Here is a 19,369-nt window from a genome sequence, read left to right as displayed (position 1 = left end):
CCAAAAGGGGTTCCCGCCCAAAATGGGTTAATGTGGTTAAAAGCTATACAGTGTAAAGTGTCACTTGATCAGTGGAGCAAAGATGATTAAGTGCCAATATCCTTTTCGTAGCAAACCAACCATTCCCCAGAAACCCTGACTCAGCGAAATGATTTCAATGCGGTTAATCAGTGATGTGGAAGTAGATGCATGCTGCACGTTGTAATGCAGACTATAGCAGTGTTGATTCTGTCCACTTATACTATATGACAAAAGGTTTTCGGAATGAATCAGAATGAATCGGAGCGGCAGGGGCGGTATTGCAGTCGCTGTACCGCACTGTTGTGACGAAAAGAGAGTTGAGCCAGAAGGCAAAGCTCTCCGTCTACCGAGCAATCTTTGTTCCTACTCTCACCTATGGTCATGAAGTGTGGGTCATGACCGAAAGAATAAGGTCGCGAATACAATTGGCCGAAATTAGTTTTCTTCGACAGGTGGATGGCATCTCCCTTAGAGATAGGGTGAGAAGTTCAGTCACACGAGAGAGACTCGGAGTAAAACCGCTGTTCCTTCGCCTGGAAAGGAGCCAGCTGAGGTGGTTCGGGCATCTGGTTAGGGAGGTCCTCGAGGCACGTCCCACTGGGAGGAGACCCTGGGGCAGACCAAGGCGCAGTTGGAGGAAACACATCGACTCACTGGCCTTGGAACGTCTCGGAATCCCCCAGGAGGAAGTCACTAATGTTGCTCTGGAGAGGGAAGTCTGGAGCACTCTGGTGGAGCTGTTGCCCCCGCGACCCGACTACGGATAAGCGGTTGAAGATGGATGGATGGATGGACAAAATGTTTTCGTCGACTACCTTTTTCCACTGACGAAAACTAAAAGACTTGCCCGAGGTAATTAAGAACAGCTTCATTGCGACGAGTTGCCCGAGTTATGTTTTCATTTTTGAATCCACGTTTTTAATCAGTTTTAAGTCATACGGGGCGGGTAATCCACCAGACGGAATGGGATTTGAGACGCGTTTTGATGACGCCATCGCAAAAAGGTCTGTCGTGCCGGCGTACAAAGGCTTATGGGAAATTGAGTCCCTATTGCTTACAATGGAGATGCTGCCATTGCAGGAAGCCGTGCGCTGTCCCGTCTGTTGTTGTGATCGCCACTATAGAACACTTTTCTACACTACAACGAGCGATTACACCGTTTTAAAGTGGATTTTCATGACAAGCAACTCAGCCTGTCGGTGCAGGGGCTGTTCAAAGGTAACTTTAAACTATAGCAGGGAGGCTTGAATCACGGCAGTTTAATCAACACAGTCTAAAGCCCTAACCACAAACGGTTGGGTCCAAACGGTTGCAGGGAGTTAACGCTAAAAATGTCTTGACCCTTTGGTGTGGTTTGGGCCATTGAATTCCATGCGTTGAATCACTAGGGTCAACGTGGGTCAACGTGCAACAAGACATATCACACCACAGGGACAACGCTAAAACCGTCTGGACCCTTTGGTGTGGTTAGGGCCCTTTGGTGTGGTTTGGTGTGGTTAGGGCTTAAGTGTTAAGATTTGAACGTTAAACCAGTGGTTTAACGTTCCGTCCTGCGGTGTCGTCTGAACGTTAAACCAGTGGTTTAACGTTCCGTCCTGCGGTGTCGTTCCGTCCTGCGGTGTCGTCTGGTTTAACGTTCCGTCCTGCGGTGTCGTCTGGTTTAACGTTCCGTCCTGCGGTGTCGTCTGGTTTAACGTTCCGTCCTGCGGTGTCGTTCCGTCCTGCGGTGTCGTCTGGTTTAACGTTCCGTCCTGCGGTGTCGTCTGGTTTAACGTTCCGTCCTGCGGTGTCGTCTGGTTTAACGTTCCGTCCTGCGGTGTCGTCTGGTTTAACGTTCCGTCCTGCGGTGTCGTCTGGTTTAACGTTCCGTCCTGCGGTGTCGTCTGGTTTAACGTTCCGTCCTGCGGTGTCGTCTGGTTTAACGTTCCGTCCTGCGGTGTCGTCTGGTTTAACGTTCCGTCCTGCGGTGTCGTCTGGTTTAACGTTCCGTCCTGCGGTGTCGTCTGGTTTAACGTTCCGTCCTGCGGTGTCGTCTGGTTTAACGTTCCGTCCTGCGGTGTCGTCTGGTTTAACGTTCCGTCCTGCGGTGTCGTCTGGTTTAACGTTCCGTCCTGCGGTGTCGTCTGGTTTAACGTTCCGTCCTGCGGTGTCGTCTGGTTTAACGTTCCGTCCTGCGGTGTCGTCTGGTTTAACGTTCCGTCCTGCGGTGTCGTCTGGTTTAACGTTCCGTCCTGCGGTGTCGTCTGGTTTAACGTTCCGTCCTGCGGTGTCGTCTGGTTTAACGTTCCGTCCTGCGGTGTCGTCTGGTTTAACGTTCCGTCCTGCGGTGTCGTCTGGTTTAACGTTCCGTCCTGCGGTGTCGTCTGGTTTAACGTTCCGTCCTGCGGTGTCGTCTGCCAGCGATAGTATAATTAAGCAGCTTAGTTCTCCAGCCCAGTGGTTCCCAAAACCTTTTAGCCCTTTTAACATAAATGAGATGTTTGCCCGAGACCCAAACTAGTGAAAATAGCAGATCTACAAGCTCACAACGCGTGGGAGTGGTTGTCTCACTGAAAGGAAAGGAAAGCCATGATGCCTGCCCTGCAGTGCCGTCAACCGTGGCATTGTTTTTCCCATTGGTTGGTCAACCGTGGCATTGTTTTTCCCATTGGTTGGTCAACCGTGGCATTGTTTTTCCCATTGGTTGGTCAACCGTGGCATTGTTTTTCCCATTGGTTGGTCAACCGTGGCATTGTTTTTCCCATTGGTTGGTCAACCGTGGCATTGTTTTTCCCATTGGTTGGTCAACCGTGGCATGGTTTTCCTATTGGTTGATGGCTGATGAAAGATCATCAACGTTGAACCATAATTATGGAAGTAACTAAGAGGCAGGAGATGTTGTTCACTCGCACGCACGCACGCACGCACGCACGCACGCACGCACGCACGCACGCACGCACGCACGCACGCTCGCGCGTGAACGTAAGTTATGCACGTCGTGCAGCGCTTTGCGTAATGGCTCTATATATAATAAACGCACCATTTCCCATTGTGACACGCACAAGGCAAGGTAAGCCAAGGTAATTATGCTGAAGTAATGTGCTGGAAGGGATGACTGTATTGGCAGTGTCTCTGGCCTGGCCTGGCATGTCTTGGCTCGGCTTGGTTGGGTTAAGCGTGCCCATGAGGTCAGCCTGGCATCACTCTGCCTCACTTCACACTGCAGAGTGCAGACTGGTCATGGTGTCTGGGAGGTCATGGTAGCCTGTCTGGGAAATGGGAATCCCGTAAACTGAGCACAGGTTGAAGAAAATGCGACGTTGAGTGTTTATCTTCTCGCACTGCATGTATAGGTGGAGTGTGAGTGTGTACACACACACACACACACACACACACACACACACACACACACACACACACACACACACACACACACACACACACACACACACACACACACACACTGACCTCATCCTCTACCTCAGTCGTTTACTCGTTTTCAACCCTTTTCATTTCAAGGCCCATTATTTATTCTGCATTTGAGCCACGGACCACCATGTGATGACATTTAGCCTCTCAGACCCATTTGAGCCACGGACCACCATGTGATGACATTTAGCCTCTCAGACCCATTTGAGCCACGGACCACCATTTGATGACATGTAGCCTCTCAGGCCCATTTGAGCCACAGACCACCATTTGATGACATTTAGCCTCTCAGACCCATTTGAGCCACGGACCACCATTTGATGAAATTTAGCCTCTCAGACCCATTTGAGCCACGGACCACCATTTGATGACATTTGGCCTCTCAGAACCAAAGGGAAAGAATATTTAGTTTCTATAATTCCATGCTCTATTGATGCCTTGGTACCATTATAACAATTCTTTATTGTCTAATTGTGTTGACTATTTGCAAAGTAAGTAATGCAGATATAGGTATAACAATAATTGAACTCTTGAGAGTTTCATTTTACACTCTCTAGAGTTAAAGATCTATAAGGGTCCATTTGGTTACCCAACTCTCCATCATTTAGCTGGAACTCCCCTCAAGGACTAGGACCACCACTGGTGGTCCCCGGACCACTGGTTGAGAACCACTGTCTCATTTCCAGTGGCGTGCGTACACTAGGTTATTTTTTAAGCCAGTCACACGGCCGTGCAGAGGCAGGCAGAGAGCTTTATAGCTCCATTGTTTCTCAGCGTGCACTCGACAAAGGCGGATTAATTGCTTCTCCCTCTTTATGGTGTGAATTTTTAATTGTGATTGCCTGTGTGTGTTGCGTGTGCGTGCGTGCGTGCGTGCGTGCGTGCGTGCGTGCGTGCGTGCGTGCGTGCGTGCGTGCGTGCGTGCGTGCGTGCAGGCGTGCAGGCGTGCGGGCGTGCGTGTTCTTGTATTTTGACACCAGCATTATTTCCCCTAGACTCTGGAGAACAGTGATGAGAAAGAAGGCCAATACAAGCTGAGTCAGATAAAGACCCGAGACATAACATGACTGTAAATGTACAGCTCTTGACTGCAGATTAGAGAGAGAGAGACTTGACTGCAGATTAGAGAGAGAGAGACTTGACTGCAGATTAGAGAGAGAGAGACTTGACTGCAGATTAGAGAGAGAGAGACTTGACTGCAGATTAGAGAGAGAGAGACTTGACTGCAGATTAGAGAGAGAGAGACTTGACTGCAGATTAGAGAGAGAGAGACTTGACTGCAGATTAGAGAGAGAGAGACTTGACTGCAGATTAGAGAGAGAGAGACTTGACTGCAGATTAGAGAGAGAGAGACTTGACTGCAGATTAGAGAGAGAGAGACTTGACTGCAGATTAGAGAGAGAGAGACTTGACTGCAGATTAGAGAGAGAGAGACTTGACTGCAGATTAGAGAGAGAGAGAGACTTGACTGCAGATTAGAGAGAGAGAGAGACTTGACTGCAGATTAGAGAGAGAGAGACTTGACTGCAGATTAGAGAGAGAGAGACTTGACTGCAGATTAGAGAGAGAGAGACTTGACTGCAGATTAGAGAGAGAGAGACTTGACTGCAGATTAGAGAGAGAGAGACTTGACTGCAGATTAGAGAGAGAGAGACTTGACTGCAGATTAGAGAGAGAGAGAGACTTGACTGCAGATTAGAGAGAGAGAGACTTGACTGCAGATTAGAGAGAGAGAGAGACTTGACTGCAGATTAGAGAGAGAGAGAGACTTGACTGCAGATTAGAGAGAGAGAGACTTGACTGCAGATTAGAGAGAGAGAGACTTGACTGCAGATTAGAGAGAGAGAGACTTGACTGCAGATTAGAGAGAGAGAGACTTGACTGCAGATTAGAGAGAGAGAGACTTGACTGCAGATTAGAGAGAGAGAGACTTGACTGCAGATTAGAGAGAGAGAGACTTGACTGCAGATTAGAGAGAGAGAGACTTGACTGCAGATTAGAGAGAGAGAGACTTGACTGCAGATTAGAGAGAGAGAGAGACTTGACTGCAGATTAGAGAGAGAGAGACTTGACTGCAGATTAGAGAGAGAGAGACTTGACTGCAGATTAGAGAGAGAGAGACTTGACTGCAGATTAGAGAGAGAGAGACTTGACTGCAGATTAGAGAGAGAGAGACTTGACTGCAGATTAGAGAGAGAGAGACTTGACTGCAGATTAGAGAGAGAGAGACTTGACTGCAGATTAGAGAGAGAGAGACTTGACTGCAGATTAGAGAGAGAGAGACTTGACTGCAGATTAGAGAGAGAGAGACTTGACTGCAGATTAGAGAGAGAGAGACTTGACTGCAGATTAGAGAGAGAGAGACTTGACTGCAGATTAGAGAGAGAGAGACTTGACTGCAGATTAGAGAGAGAGAGACTTGACTGCAGATTAGAGAGAGAGAGACTTGACTGCAGATTAGAGAGAGAGAGACTTGACTGCAGATTAGAGAGAGAGAGACTTGACTGCAGATTAGAGAGAGAGAGACTTGACTGCAGATTTAGGAGAGAGAGACTTGACTGCAGATTTAGGAGAGAGAGACTTGACTGCAGATTAGAGAGAGAGAGAGACTTGACTGCAGATTAGAGAGAGAGAGAGACTTGACTGCAGATTAGAGAGAGAGAGACTTGACTGCAGATTAGAGAGAGAGAGAGACTTGACTGCAGATTAGAGAGAGAGAGAGACTTGACTGCAGATTAGAGAGAGAGAGACTTGACTGCAGATTAGAGAGAGAGAGACTTGACTGCAGATTAGAGAGAGAGAGACTTGACTGCAGATTAGAGAGAGAGAGACTTGACTGCAGATTAGAGAGAGAGAGACTTGACTGCAGATTAGAGAGAGAGAGAGACTTGACTGCAGATTAGAGAGAGAGAGAGACTTGACTGCAGATTAGAGAGAGAGAGACTTGACTGCAGATTAGAGAGAGAGAGACTTGACTGCAGATTAGAGAGAGAGAGACTTGACTGCAGATTAGAGAGAGAGACTTGACTGCAGATTTAGGAGAGAGAGACTTGACTGCAGATTTAGGAGAGAGAGACTTGACTGCAGATTAGAGAGAGAGAGACTTGACTGCAGATTAGAGAGAGAGAGACTTGACTGCAGATTAGAGAGAGAGAGACTTGACTGCAGATTAGAGAGAGAGAGACTTGACTGCAGATTAGAGAGAGAGAGAGACTTGACTGCAGATTAGAGAGAGAGAGACTTGACTGCAGATTAGAGAGAGAGAGACTTGACTGCAGATTAGAGAGAGAGAGATTTGACTGCAGATTAGAGAGAGAGAGACTTGACTGCAGATTAGAGAGAGAGAGACTTGACTGCAGATTAGAGAGAGAGAGACTTGACTGCAGATTAGAGAGAGAGAGACTTGACTGCAGATTAGAGAGAGAGAGACTTGACTGCAGATTAGAGAGAGAGAGACTTGACTGCAGATTAGAGAGAGAGAGACTTGACTGCAGATTAGAGAGAGAGAGACTTGACTGCAGATTAGAGAGAGAGAGAGACTTGTGAGACACAAATGGTGAGACTGTCTATAAGCTATTTTGCACGATAATGCAGAAACATGCACTGCTGCAAATATTTCAGCCTTGTGTGTTGTATGTAACGAATTCTAATTTGCAATCTTTTGCCTAAATCGGCTTTTGCAAGATCATTTTTCTACCTTGCATCTTTGCAAATTCATTCATCACAGTAATCCTGGTCTCTAAACTGCCTCCCCCCTGGCCAGTCTGATGGAAGGGAAAGGAACTGGTCAGAATAACGTGTTCCTACCACACGCGTGCTACACGTCCAACCCGGGGAAACTCCCCCCCTGTCAGGTGAAAAGAAGCGGCATTGGAAGCATGAGGTCAGTCCGCTGCTCTCCCCAGGTTGCCAGAGGGAGAGTAGAGCCCAGGATTACATTAGATAATTGACATTGGGTGGAAAAAATGGGTTACAAAATCGTGGGATAAAAAAAACGATGTATGCGACGAATGATTGGTGTCCACTGCGTCGGTCGACGCCTGCTGTACGTCAGACCGACCTGCGATGCCGAGTCAGTTTCCATGGTAACCGCTTTGAGCTGCTGCTGCATCTGCTCTGACGACACACATGGATTCAATCTGCCTCCATGGCAACCATGACACAACAGTTGGCGTGTGTGTGTGTACACATGTGTGTGTGCGTGCGTGCGTGTGCGTGTGTGTGTGTGTGTGTGTGTGTGTGTGCGCGCGCGTGCTGGCTAGACAGTGAAACATGATGCGTGCAGCCTCTCTCCGCTGTACTCTCTCTCTCTCTGTCTCTCTCTCTCTCTCTCTCTCTCTCTCTCTCAATGATCCATGTAGATATTGATCCATCTCTTCTGGCTCGATTTAATATAACGACCGTGATTAAATGCTTCTCTGTCTCTCTCTGTCACAGCCTTTCTGCTTGTTCCTATACCTAATGTGCTCTCTCTCTCTCTCTCTCTCTCTCTCTCTCTCTCTCTCCCCCCCCCCCCCCCCCCCACCACTAGATAGGTTGTGGAGTCTCTCTCTCTTTCTCTCTTATAGAGAGGTGGCCGAGTGTCTCTCTCTCTCTCTCTCTCTCTCTCTCTCTCGCTCTCTCGTAGAGAGGTGGTGTAGTGCAGGCTGTGCAGCCAGTGTTCCATATGCTGTAGTCTGCAGTCATCAGCCTCTGACCTTCATCACTGCTTATTTATAGTGGACTCACGTAGGCTTAGACTCCTCTATCTCTCTCTCTCTCTCTCTCTCTCCTCTACGTCAATCTGTTCTCTCTCTCTCTCTCTCTCTCTCTCTCTCTCTCTCTCTCTCTCTCTCTCTCTCTCTCTCTCTCTCTCTCGGGGGGGGGGGGGGGGGGGACTCTGTGTTCTTTGATGCATTCTTAATAAGGCCGTGCGACGGAGTCCGATGATGATATTTACAGGAGAGATGGTGAAGAGAGAGAGAGCTCTGTATCATGAACAAGCAGACGTGCATTCAGCTGGCTGGTAGAAGCTAATATAATATAATATATATTATATAATAGTAAATGTTATTGGAATGCGCCCTACAGTCACTGTAGGCCCTACACTGTAGGCCTTACACTGTAGGCCTTACAGTGTAGGCCTTACACTGTAGGCCTTACACTGTAGGCCCTACACTGTAGGCCCTACACTGTAGGCCCTACACTGTAGGCCTTACACTGTAGGCCTTACACTGTAGGCCCTACACTGTAGGCCTTACACTGTAGGCCTTACACTGTAGGCCTTACACTGTAGGCCCTACACTGTAGGCCTTACACTGTAGGCCTTACACTGTAGGCCCTACACTGTAGGCCTTACACTGTAGGCCTTACACTGTAGGCCCTACACTGTAGGCCCTACACTGTAGGCCTTACACTGTAGGCCTTACACTGTAGGCCCTACACTGTAGGCCCTACACTGTAGGCCCTACACTGTAGGCCTTACACTGTAGGCCCTACACTGTAGGCCTTACACTGTAGGCCCTACACTGTAGGCCCTACACTGTAGGCCTTACACTGTAGGCCTTACAGTGTAGGCCTTACACTGTAGGCCCTACACTGTAGGCCTTACACTGTAGGCCCCTACACTGTAGGCCTTACACTGTAGGCCCCTACACTGTAGGCCTTACACTGTAGGCCCTACACTGTAGGCCCTACACTGTAGGCCTTACACTGTAGGCCTTACAGTGTAGGCCCTACACTGTAGGCCCTACACTGTAGGCCTTACACTGTAGGCCTTACAGTGTAGGCCTTACACTGTAGGCCCCTACACTGTAGGCCTTACACTGTAGGCCTTACAGTGTAGGCCTTACACTGTAGGCCCCTACACTGTAGGCCTTACACTGTAGGCCTTACAGTGTAGGCCTTACACTGTAGGCCCCTACACTGTAGGCCTTACACTGTAGGCCCTACACTGTAGGCCCTACACTGTAGGCCTTACACTGTAGGGCGCATCGTTTAAGTCCCAAATGTTTGGTCATCGTTATGTGCTTATTACAGTATATTGCTTGCTGTGTCACCAGCAGCAGTAAGCGATTGTGGGCACCCGTAGCTTAGTGGGTAGAGAGAGAGAGAGCTCATGGCTTCTCCCCCAGTCTGTGTTGAAGTGTCCTTGAGCAAGACTCCTAACCCCTATCTTCTCCCCTATAGTTTGTGTTGAAGTGTCCTTGAGCAAGACTCTTAACCCCTATCTTCTCCCCTATAGTCTGTGTTGAAGTGTCCTTGAGCAAGACTCCTAACCCCTATATCTTCTCCCCTATAGTCTGTGTTGAAGTGTCCTTGAGCAAGACTCCTAACCCCTATATCTTCTCCCCTATAGTCTGTGTTGAAGTGTCCTTGAGCAAGACTCCTAACCCCTATATCTTCTCCCCCAGTCTGTGTTGAAGTGTCCTTGAGCAAGACTCCTAACCCCTATCTTCTCCCCCAGTCTGTGTTGAAGTGTCCTTGAGCAAGACTCCTAACCCCTATCTTCTCCCCCAGTCTGTGTTGAAGTGTCCTTGAGCAAGACTCCTAACCCCTATCTTCTCCCCTATAGTCTGTGTTAAAGTGTCCTTGAGCAAGACTCCTAACCCCTATCTTCTCCCCTATAGTCTGTGTTGAAGTGTCCTTGAGCAAGACTCCTAACCCCTATATCTTCTCCCCCAGTCTGTGTTGAAGTGTCCTTGAGCAAGACTCCTAACCCCTATCTTCTCCCCCAGTCTGTGTTGAAGTGTCCTTGAGCAAGACTCCTAACCCCTATCTTCTCCCCTATAGTCTGTGTTAAAGTGTCCTTGAGCAAGACTCCTAACCCCTATCTTCTCCCCTATAGTCTGTGTTGAAGTGTCCTTGAGCAAGACACTTAACTTAACCCTACCTTCTAGTTCTCATCGGGCAGAAACGTTTTTTTCCGAAAACTGTCGGGATTTAGAAGAACGTTTTGTATAGAATCCGTTCTCTGGTCCTATAAATGAGTTCATCTCTCCCTCCTTCCCTCCTTCCTTCCTTCCTTCCTTCCTTCCCCATCTCCTCAGGACGTCGGCCCCCGCCGGCGTGCCTCCGTCGCTGGCCCAGCGGGCGCGCTACGCCACCTACTTTGACGTGGCGGTACTGCGCTGCCTGCTGCAGCCCCACTGGACGGAGGAGGGCGTGCACTGGGCGCTGCTCTTCTACCTGACGCGCCTCCGCCACATCCTGGAGGAGAGGCCCGAGCGCGCCCCCGCCGAGCCCCTGCCCCCGCCCCTGCCGCGCCCCCGCAGCAGCTCCATGGTGGCGGCCACGCCCTCCCTCGTCAACACCCACAAAACGCAGGTGTGTGTGTGTTTTTTTTAATAAAAAACAAGCTCCGTATAATCGGACGCCGCGTTCGCGATTTCACGGGTGTGATTTTTTTTCCCCATAGAGATTTACACAAATATTTACATCAATTATTTTAAGCCTATGTGTATAGAATCAAGCCATGCAGGATCCTGGCGAATGACCATAAATCCTTTGATATTGTGAAAAAAATAAACACTAAACAAAGGATATTTATTAAATGTAGTAATTAAATATTCATTTATTTCCCCCCCACAGAATCATATGTTTTATGCTCATGAAGAATCAGGATCCTGGACCTGGATGGCTTGGGTTCTAGGCTTAGAATAATTGATATCAGTGATTATAGATCAGCGGTTGATGGCTTGACAATCCGTGCCAATGTCGAGATTTTTCCGACATTCCTTACTTACTGTGCCAACGCCGAGAATCTCGTAATTTATTGATTTCTATTCATCCAGACTGAATACTACTTATATTTACCGGGTGAATTCCAAATAACTCTTGTCCACACATACACATTAGCAGCGTTTTTCTCGGTATTGAGCCTCAGATTGATGAACATTTTTATGCATTTGATGTTGTGTTGTTCTTGCTTACTGTAAAACACTCTGGATTAAGAGCTAAATGACTAAATTGTAATATCATCACTGCCGTCTCCCACTGGTGCGTGCGTGCGTGCGTGCGTGCGTGCGTGCGTGCGTGCGTGCGTGCGTGCGTGCGTGCGTGCGTGCGTGCGTGCGTACGTGCATGCGTGCGTGTGTGCGTGTGTGTGTGTGCGTGTGCATGTGTGCGTGCGTGTGTGTGCAGGACATGAGCCTGAAGTCCAACGAGGAGGGGAAGTCTCTGTCGTCTGAGACGTTCTCCAAGGTGTCTCTGACCAACCTGCGCAGACAAGCCGTCCCGGACCTGGCCTCTGACCTGGGGATAAACCTCTTCAAGAAGGTGTGAGCAGAGCCTCCAGTGGTCAAGGACCCCCGCGTTGACGCTAATTAGCCTCCATACCAGTGGTCAAGGACCCCCGCGTTGACGCTAATTAGCCTCCATACCAGTGGTCAAGGACCCCCGCGTTGACGCTAATTAGCCTCCATACCAGTGGTCAAGGACCCCCGCGTTGACGCTAATTAGCCTCCATACCAGTGGTCAAGGACCCCCACGTTGACGCTAATTAGCCTCCATACCAGTGGTCAAGGACCCCCACGTTGACGCTAATTAGCCTCCATACCAGTGGTCAAGGACCCCCGCGTTGACGCTAATTAGCCTCCATACCAGTGGTCAAGGACCCCCACGTTGACGCTAATTAGCCTCCATACCAGTGGTCAAGGACCCCCACGTTGACGCTAATTAGCCTCCATAACAGTGGTCAAGGACCCCCGCGTTGATGCTAATTAGCCTCCATAACAGTGGTCAAGGACCCCACGTTGACGCTAATTAGCCTCCATACCAGTGGGCAAGGACCCCACGTTGACGCTAATTAGCCTCCATACCAGTGGGCAAGGACCCCCGCGTTGACGCTAATTAGCCCACAGACCGCCCATTCGAAAATATATTCCAGGGACCCCCCATAAGAGAAGATCTTTACGGCTCTAGCAGTGATTCTCAACCCTTTTGATTTTCAAGGACCCCCAGTTTGACATGCATTAGTCTACGGACCCCCATTTAATGGCATTTCCATCTCTGAGACCCTAATTTATATTGTAAAAATCAATGTAACTCAATCAATGTAGAAATCAATAATTTAACTCTGAGAGTGTACAAATGGAACCAAACGGACCTGTTAGGGTCCATTTAGTTCCATTTGTGCAGTGCACCAAAGCATTACGGGAATTGTAGTCGAGGAAGGAAGTGAGCCCAGTGTCGACTGGGCTCACTGCTAAAATCTAAAATGTCTAAAGGCTCATTCATAGTCTGTATTTTCGGTGGTGAGGTGACCACCGCTCCGGTGGTGAGGTGACCACCGCTCCGGTGGTGAGGTGACCACCGGAGCTGTAATAGCGTTGAGTGGTGGTGAGTAAAAACAGAGAAGGGCTGGGGCAGTGGAGGTGGTTTACTCTTCACCGCATGTTGTAGTTCGGTGGTCACCTAACCACCGAAAATCCAGACTATGTATGAGCCTTAAAACCACATATTACACACATAAAGACCCCCAGGAAAGTGTTCTAAATCCTGTTGGTCAGGTACAGAAACTCCCCAGACCGTTTTGGCGGGCCGGGCCCTGGTCGGGTCCCAACGGGCTTGCAGGGCTCTATAGCAGCTATAGGATGACCTTCTCTCTCTCTCTCTCTCTCTCTCTCTCTCTCTTCTTCGTCAGCAGTTTAAGAACCGCCGCGATGACCGTGAGAGGAAGGGCTCCATCCCGTACCACCACGCGGGGAAGAAGCGCCAGAGGCGCATGGGGGTGCCCTTCCTGCTCCACGAGGACCACCTGGACGTGTCGCCCACGCGCAGCAACTTCTCCTTCGGAAGCTTCTCCGGCCTGGGAGACGACCGGCGCGCGCTGGACCGCAGCGGCTGGCAGGCCACCATCATGGGTAGGCAGGCGGTGGTGGAAAGCAGTGATTCCCAAACTTCCTCATGACAAGGAGCACCAAATTGACACTAATCAGCATTCAACTTGGGCGAGTCCCGCTAACAAGAATAGCAGACCTACAAGCTCGTAGCGTGGCACACGTTGCCGCGCTATGAGCTTGTAGATCTGCTATTTTTCAATAGCTAAAGTATAACGTAATGCTTAAAACACCAAAAGGGGTTCCCGCCCAAAATGGGTTACGTCTTATATTCGGCATACAATGCGGTACAAATCACCGTTGTGTCTCTGCAGTGTAAAAGCTGAATGAAATGGTCTGTCGTCTCTATCTCTCTCTCGAAGGTAAATTCACTCGGAGGGGCAGCTCGGACATGAGCGCCGACGTGGACAGCCTGAGTGCCAAACACTCTCACTCTCATCACTCCCTGCTCAGAGACATGCCTGACCACTCCAACAGTCACAGCACTGACCACACCGTCAAGGAAGGTAATACTCTCATCACTCCCTGCTCAGAGACATGCCTGACCACTCCAACAGTCACAGCACTGACCACACCGTCAAGGAAGGTAATACTCTCATCACTCCCTGCTCAGAGACATGCCTGACCACTCCAACAGTCACAGCACTGACCACACCACTGACCACGGAAGGTAATACGGAACCCGACCAGTCACAGTGACCACACCTGAACCCATTTAGACCTGAGGACATGTCCGTGTCGCCTCATATAGCTTTTAACCACTTTAACTATTATTTAAAACTTTTAGCTATGTTGAACAATAGCAGATCTACAAGCTCGTAGCGCGGCACCGAGTGCCACGCTACGAGCTTGTAGATCTGCTATTTTCGAAAAATCGTGAAAACTAAATATATATTCTTTCACAGTAAACGATTTATACTCAAATCTTTTTCTTGCAACTTATTTTCAGATGGGGGTCGGCGGCCGATTACACATCATTTTTTGGGGGTCCTTGACATGAGATAGTTTGAAAACCACTGACACAGAAAACGAATGATTTAGAAGACATTTGTAGAATCTGGTCTCAGGTCTAAATGGGTCGGTGGGGGAGCATGGGGAACAAATTATCTCTTTTTAATGTTTAATTTAACGTTTTAATGAAGTGTGTGTGTAATGTTGTGAATATTGGTGCTTAGTTGCTGTAGTAATTTAATAAAGGTATTTTTAAATCAAATATCTCTCTCTCTCTCTCTCTCCCTCTCTCTCTCCCTCTCCCTCTCCCTCTCCCTCTCCCTCTCCCTCTCCCTCTCCCTCTCCCTCTCCGTCTCCCTCTCCGTCTCCGTCTCCGTCTCCCTCTCTCTCTCTCTCTCTCTCTCTCTCCCTCCCCCTCTCCCTCTCTCTCTCTCTCTCTCCCATAGTGCGCTCCCAGATCTCCACCATCACCATGGCGGCGTTCAACACCACGGTGGCGTCCTTCAACGTGGGCTACGCCGACTTCTTCACGGAACACATGAAGAAGCTGTGCACGCCGCCGGCGCCCGGCGAGCTGCAGCCGCCCTGCGAGGAGCCGCTGGCGTGCGCCAACCTGCCGCGCAGCCTCACCGACTCCTGCATCAACTACTCCTGTCCAGAGGAGGGCGACAGCATCGAGGGCACCAACAACTTTGTGCTGAAGAACGGCATGCTGGACCTCACCGTGAGTCATCAAGTCTCTTCAATAGTTTTCATTTAGTGTTTTTTTGAGTGGTGCAACCACTCCAAGGAACAGCTTTGTCCCTATGGGACTATGGGACTATGTGACTATGTTACTATGGGACTATGTTACTATGTTTAGAGTACCAATAGGGGGTGCTGTTGCACCACTCGTTAATGTTTTTTGTGGTTTTCGCCTTTTTTTTATTTTATTTTTTTAAATAAAGACAATATTCCCACAAAGCTGTTTGGAGACTTTGGACAAATCACCATCCAGTAATTCAGTACTTCTGGTTGCTGTGGAATCTGAGTGGGATTTGCTTTATTTTAGCTGTCATTTCCTCCTTTTCTAAACATTGTTGTTCATCACTTCATTATTATTATTATTTTTTTCCAATATCGATATTTTAATAATCAATATCGATTATTTATCGCGGGAGGACGTATCGATATATATCGCCATATCGATATTTCAGCACACCCCTAGTATAAACTCAACCCCATCTCTCCACACTCACTCACTCACTCACTCACTCCAACCCACAGGCGGTGCTGCGGGCGCTCTACGCCATCCTGAGGAACGACATCAGCTCCAGGATCTGCGACGTGTCGCTCAACATCATCGACTGCCTGCTGCAGCTGGGCGTGGTGCCCGGCATGGGCAAGAGGCTGTCCTCCAAACCCCACGACAAGGAGAACGTCCAGCAGGAGGCCATGAGGGCCAAGGACACGGGGGGAGGAGGAGGAGGGGGGTCCCAGCAGGGGGTCCCTGGGGGAGGAGGAGGAGGAGATGGGGGAGGAGGAGGAGGAGGAGGAGGAGGGGGGGGCAGTGGGAGTGGAGGCGGAAGTGGGCAAGGAAGCAAGGATGATATGAAGAATGGCAAGGATACAAACGGCAAGGTGGGTGCAGTGCATGGTGGGGGGGGGCTAAAAAAAGGCTTCTAAATCCTAACATTTTTCTGATAAACCTATGTTTCTGTGTCAGTGGTGCTCAACCTTTTTCATGTCAAGTACCCCCAGAATTATCTCTATTGGGCCACAGACCCCCATCTCAAAATATGTAGTTTAAAAAATATGTAGTTTTCAAAAATGGCAGACCTACAAGCTCGTAGCGCACCACTCGGTGGCGCGCTATGAGCTTGTAGGTCTGCTATTTTTCAATAGCTAAAGCATAACATAATGCTAACACCAAAAGGGGTTCCCGCCCAAAATGGGTTTATCGGTAGCATAATCGGAATCATCCATATCGGCCATAAAAATGCCATATCGGTATCGGAACGGTCTCGTTGTTTTTCACCAGAAAAAAATACTAATTACATTTAATTTGTGTACTCATTCAGTAGTCATTCAGTTGTGAAAACAGACACTTTTATGTAGTGTATTATGATATGTGGCTAAATTTGACTGTTGCCATTGTATTTTTTTGAATTTTCGTTTTTTCATGTCAGCGCGTTTTCAAACAGCGAGTTCAGAAAACAGGCTTGAAAGGTTCACTTCTGTGGTCTCTAACATTACACCTAGCTACATGTTTATGCATTTATTTCATATTTACATGTCGATTTCAGCTCTGACACTTATTTCAGACATGCTCTAGTATGTGAAGAGTCTGCCTGTGCTATAAACTCATTTTGAAAAAAAAAGGTTTTTCTCCTCTGGTGAAAAGCTGGAATTTGCGCGATGGCAGTCTCTCAGTCAAATCTGGTCACATATATGTATTGATTGATTGACTACTTTATTAACAGGCTTTGGGCCAATAAGCCCCTATAGGGCCTATAGGCTTGTTTCCATTGTGGTCCTCTGTATAATATCTGAATCGGTCAGAATCGGTATCGGCAGATATGACCCTGCAGATAATTCCGAGATCGGATATCGGTCATATATCCATAATCGTGCACCCCTAAAAAAAAGTACTCAAAGTTTTTACTTAAGTAAAAGTAGGTCTGCAGGTAATCAAAATGTACTTGAGTAAATGTGCAGAAGTATTGGCATCAAAATGTACTAAAAGTAGAAAGTACAGTACTCTTTATGCAGAATGTCTCATTTCATGTTTTCAAATGTATAATTTGTTTTTGAAAATAGCCGATCTACAAGCTCACAATGCGACACATTGTGAGCTTGTATAGATCGGCTATTTTCAAATGGCCGAAATGTCTATATAGGGCTGAAGAGGTTAATGTACGTTTTGTAATAATGATCAAAGTAACTAGTAACTAAAGTTTTCAAATAAATATAGTGGAGTAAAAGTACAATATTTGCCTTTGAGATGTAGTGGAGTAGGAGTATAAGTAGGCTATTTGATTTTAAATACTCACGTAAAGTACAAATAACTCCCCATCCATACAAGGATTGTGTCGTTAAAATGTTTCAAAGATAATTAATTTTTGAACCACTGAAAAAAACTAAAACAATGCAGGTTTAGAGCTTTGTAGTCCCCTGCTGAAGTGACCTTGAAGTGACCTTGTGTAGGGATTCCAAATGCACTCATCATAATGAGATTCTATGCATTATGGTTATTAGATTCTGTCTGTCTTTTTTTTCCTTCTTCTTTTTGTATTGCTTTATTATGTAGGTTAATCCAAGTCTGTAATGTGTCTTATTCAATTCTATCTGTGGGGAATTAGGGCATTAACCCATTTTGGGCGGGAACCCCTTTTGGTGTTAGCATTATGTTATGCTTTAGCTATTGAAAAATAGCAGATCTACAAGCTCATAGCGCGCCACCGAGTGGCGCGCTACGAGCTTGTAGGTCTGCTATTTTTGAAAAACGACTGACATAGAAACATAGCTTTTTCAGGAAACTGTCAGGATGTAGAAGACATTTTTAGAATCTGATCTCAGGTCAAAATTGGTTGAGCAACTAGTCGACTAGTTTACTAGTCGACTAGTAAATCCACTAGTCGACCTTGTTCTAGTTGACTAGTATGTTTTTATTTTTTTTTTATTTTGTAGGCCTCAAGATCAGGTAGATTATAGTTATAGTCACCAATGTACACAGTTTCTTAAAAAAATAGTCAACTAGTAAAATCTAGAAGTGAATGCCCTATGGGGAATGTGTAAATGCAAGTTTACTTTAGACAATGATTCATTTAGAATTAACCGTATATGAAGCCTGCAGGCGTCCCTAGAGGGTATATGCGCATGAATAAAGTGAATGGCAAAGTGAGTTTAATGTCGTTTAACATAATTTAATGCAATCAGATTGACTTTTCTGTTTGGATGTATGGGGCTGTCAAGGACGGAAAGTCGTTTTTTGCCACTCAGTAGTAACTTCTGTAGTAACTTCTGGGTATGATGGTGATGTCACGCGCATACCCTCTATTCTGGGGGAACATTCTGTGAAAATAGCTCGCGACAACACGCCATAACACGCCACGTTGTGAGCTTGCCTCTGGTCAATGAAGTATTAACCCATTTCGGTGTTTTAACCATTATTATAAACTTTAGCTATTGAAAAATAGCAGATCTACAAGCTCATAGCGCAGCACTGAGTGCCGCGCTATGAGCTTGTAGGTCTGCTATTTTTGAAAAATCGTGAAAACGTGTGCAAATCTTTGAATATATATTCTTTCACAGCGAACGTTTTAACTCATATGTTTGCTTCTTGGGGGTCCCTGGAACAACACATTTTCAGATGGGGGGGTCGCCCATATAATTCTGTGGGTCCTTGACATGAAAATGTTTGAGAACCACAGAAAACTGTCAGGATTTAGAAGGCATTTGTAGAACTGCCCTCAGGTCTAAAGGTTAAAGGTATATTCAGTGATTTCGCTTCATTCAAATATCACTTATTTTTTATTTGGATAATCCTCCCTACTATAGAGTATGCTGACCATATAAGGAGTTCCTCCCTGTCCCCAGTGAGCCCCTGGGGTCAAAAAACCCTATTTTCAGTTTTGGTGGCGGGTGGCAAAGCCTTCATCCAATCAGGATGAGAGGGGCCTTCCTCCAATCATGTGTGGGGGCGGGCCATGGTGCACATGCTGTTGCACTTCCCCCCACTGTAGAGCGTGTGCATGTGCACATTTTGTTACCGGGGCGGACTGGGTGGTTTTCCAAATCCCCCAAATCACTGAATGCTCCTTTAAGGGTTAAAAGTGTTGTGTTTTGTTGTTTCATTAAACAGGATGAAGGCGGCGGTCTCAGCGCTCACCGGCTGGCTCTAACGATGCTCATTAAGATCGTCAAGTCTCTGGGCTGTGCGTACGGCTGTGGAGAGGGACACCGCGGGTTGTCGGGAGACCGCCTCAGGATGCAGGTCAGATGTCTTGTCTTCTGTTCTGTCCCTCACGGCCTCTCCTATACGCAGTAAACTCTGCTGTCCCTCACGGCCTCTCCTATACGCAGTAAACTCTGCTGTCCCTCACGGCCTCTCCTATACGCAGTAAACTCTGCTGTCCCTCACGGCCTCTCCTATACGCAGTAAACTCTGCTGTCCCTCACGGCCTCTCCTA

The 19,369-nt window shown here is 47.7% G+C and overlaps 1 protein-coding gene across 1 annotated transcript in view; it reads left to right on the top strand.

Moving 5' to 3' along the window:
• The window catches only part of unc80 (unc-80 homolog (C. elegans)), a gene marked incomplete at both ends in the record, with an annotated part of 168,732 nt that overhangs the window by 16,057 nt on the left and 133,306 nt on the right, over positions 1 to 19,369 (top strand). The window contains 7 exon segments of the mRNA XM_079519777.1: positions 10,458 to 10,734; positions 11,551 to 11,685; positions 13,055 to 13,271; positions 13,610 to 13,753; positions 14,645 to 14,922; positions 15,465 to 15,818; positions 19,042 to 19,173. Of these exon segments, the coding sequence (XP_079375903.1) occupies positions 10,458 to 10,734; positions 11,551 to 11,685; positions 13,055 to 13,271; positions 13,610 to 13,753; positions 14,645 to 14,922; positions 15,465 to 15,818; positions 19,042 to 19,173 (1,537 nt within the window).

Source organism: Electrona antarctica (assembly GCF_951216825.1).
Source record: "Electrona antarctica genome assembly, chromosome: 14".
In the NCBI taxonomy this organism is placed as follows: domain Eukaryota; kingdom Metazoa; phylum Chordata; class Actinopteri; order Myctophiformes; family Myctophidae; genus Electrona; species Electrona antarctica.
This window is presented reverse-complemented; position numbering and strand designations above follow the sequence as displayed.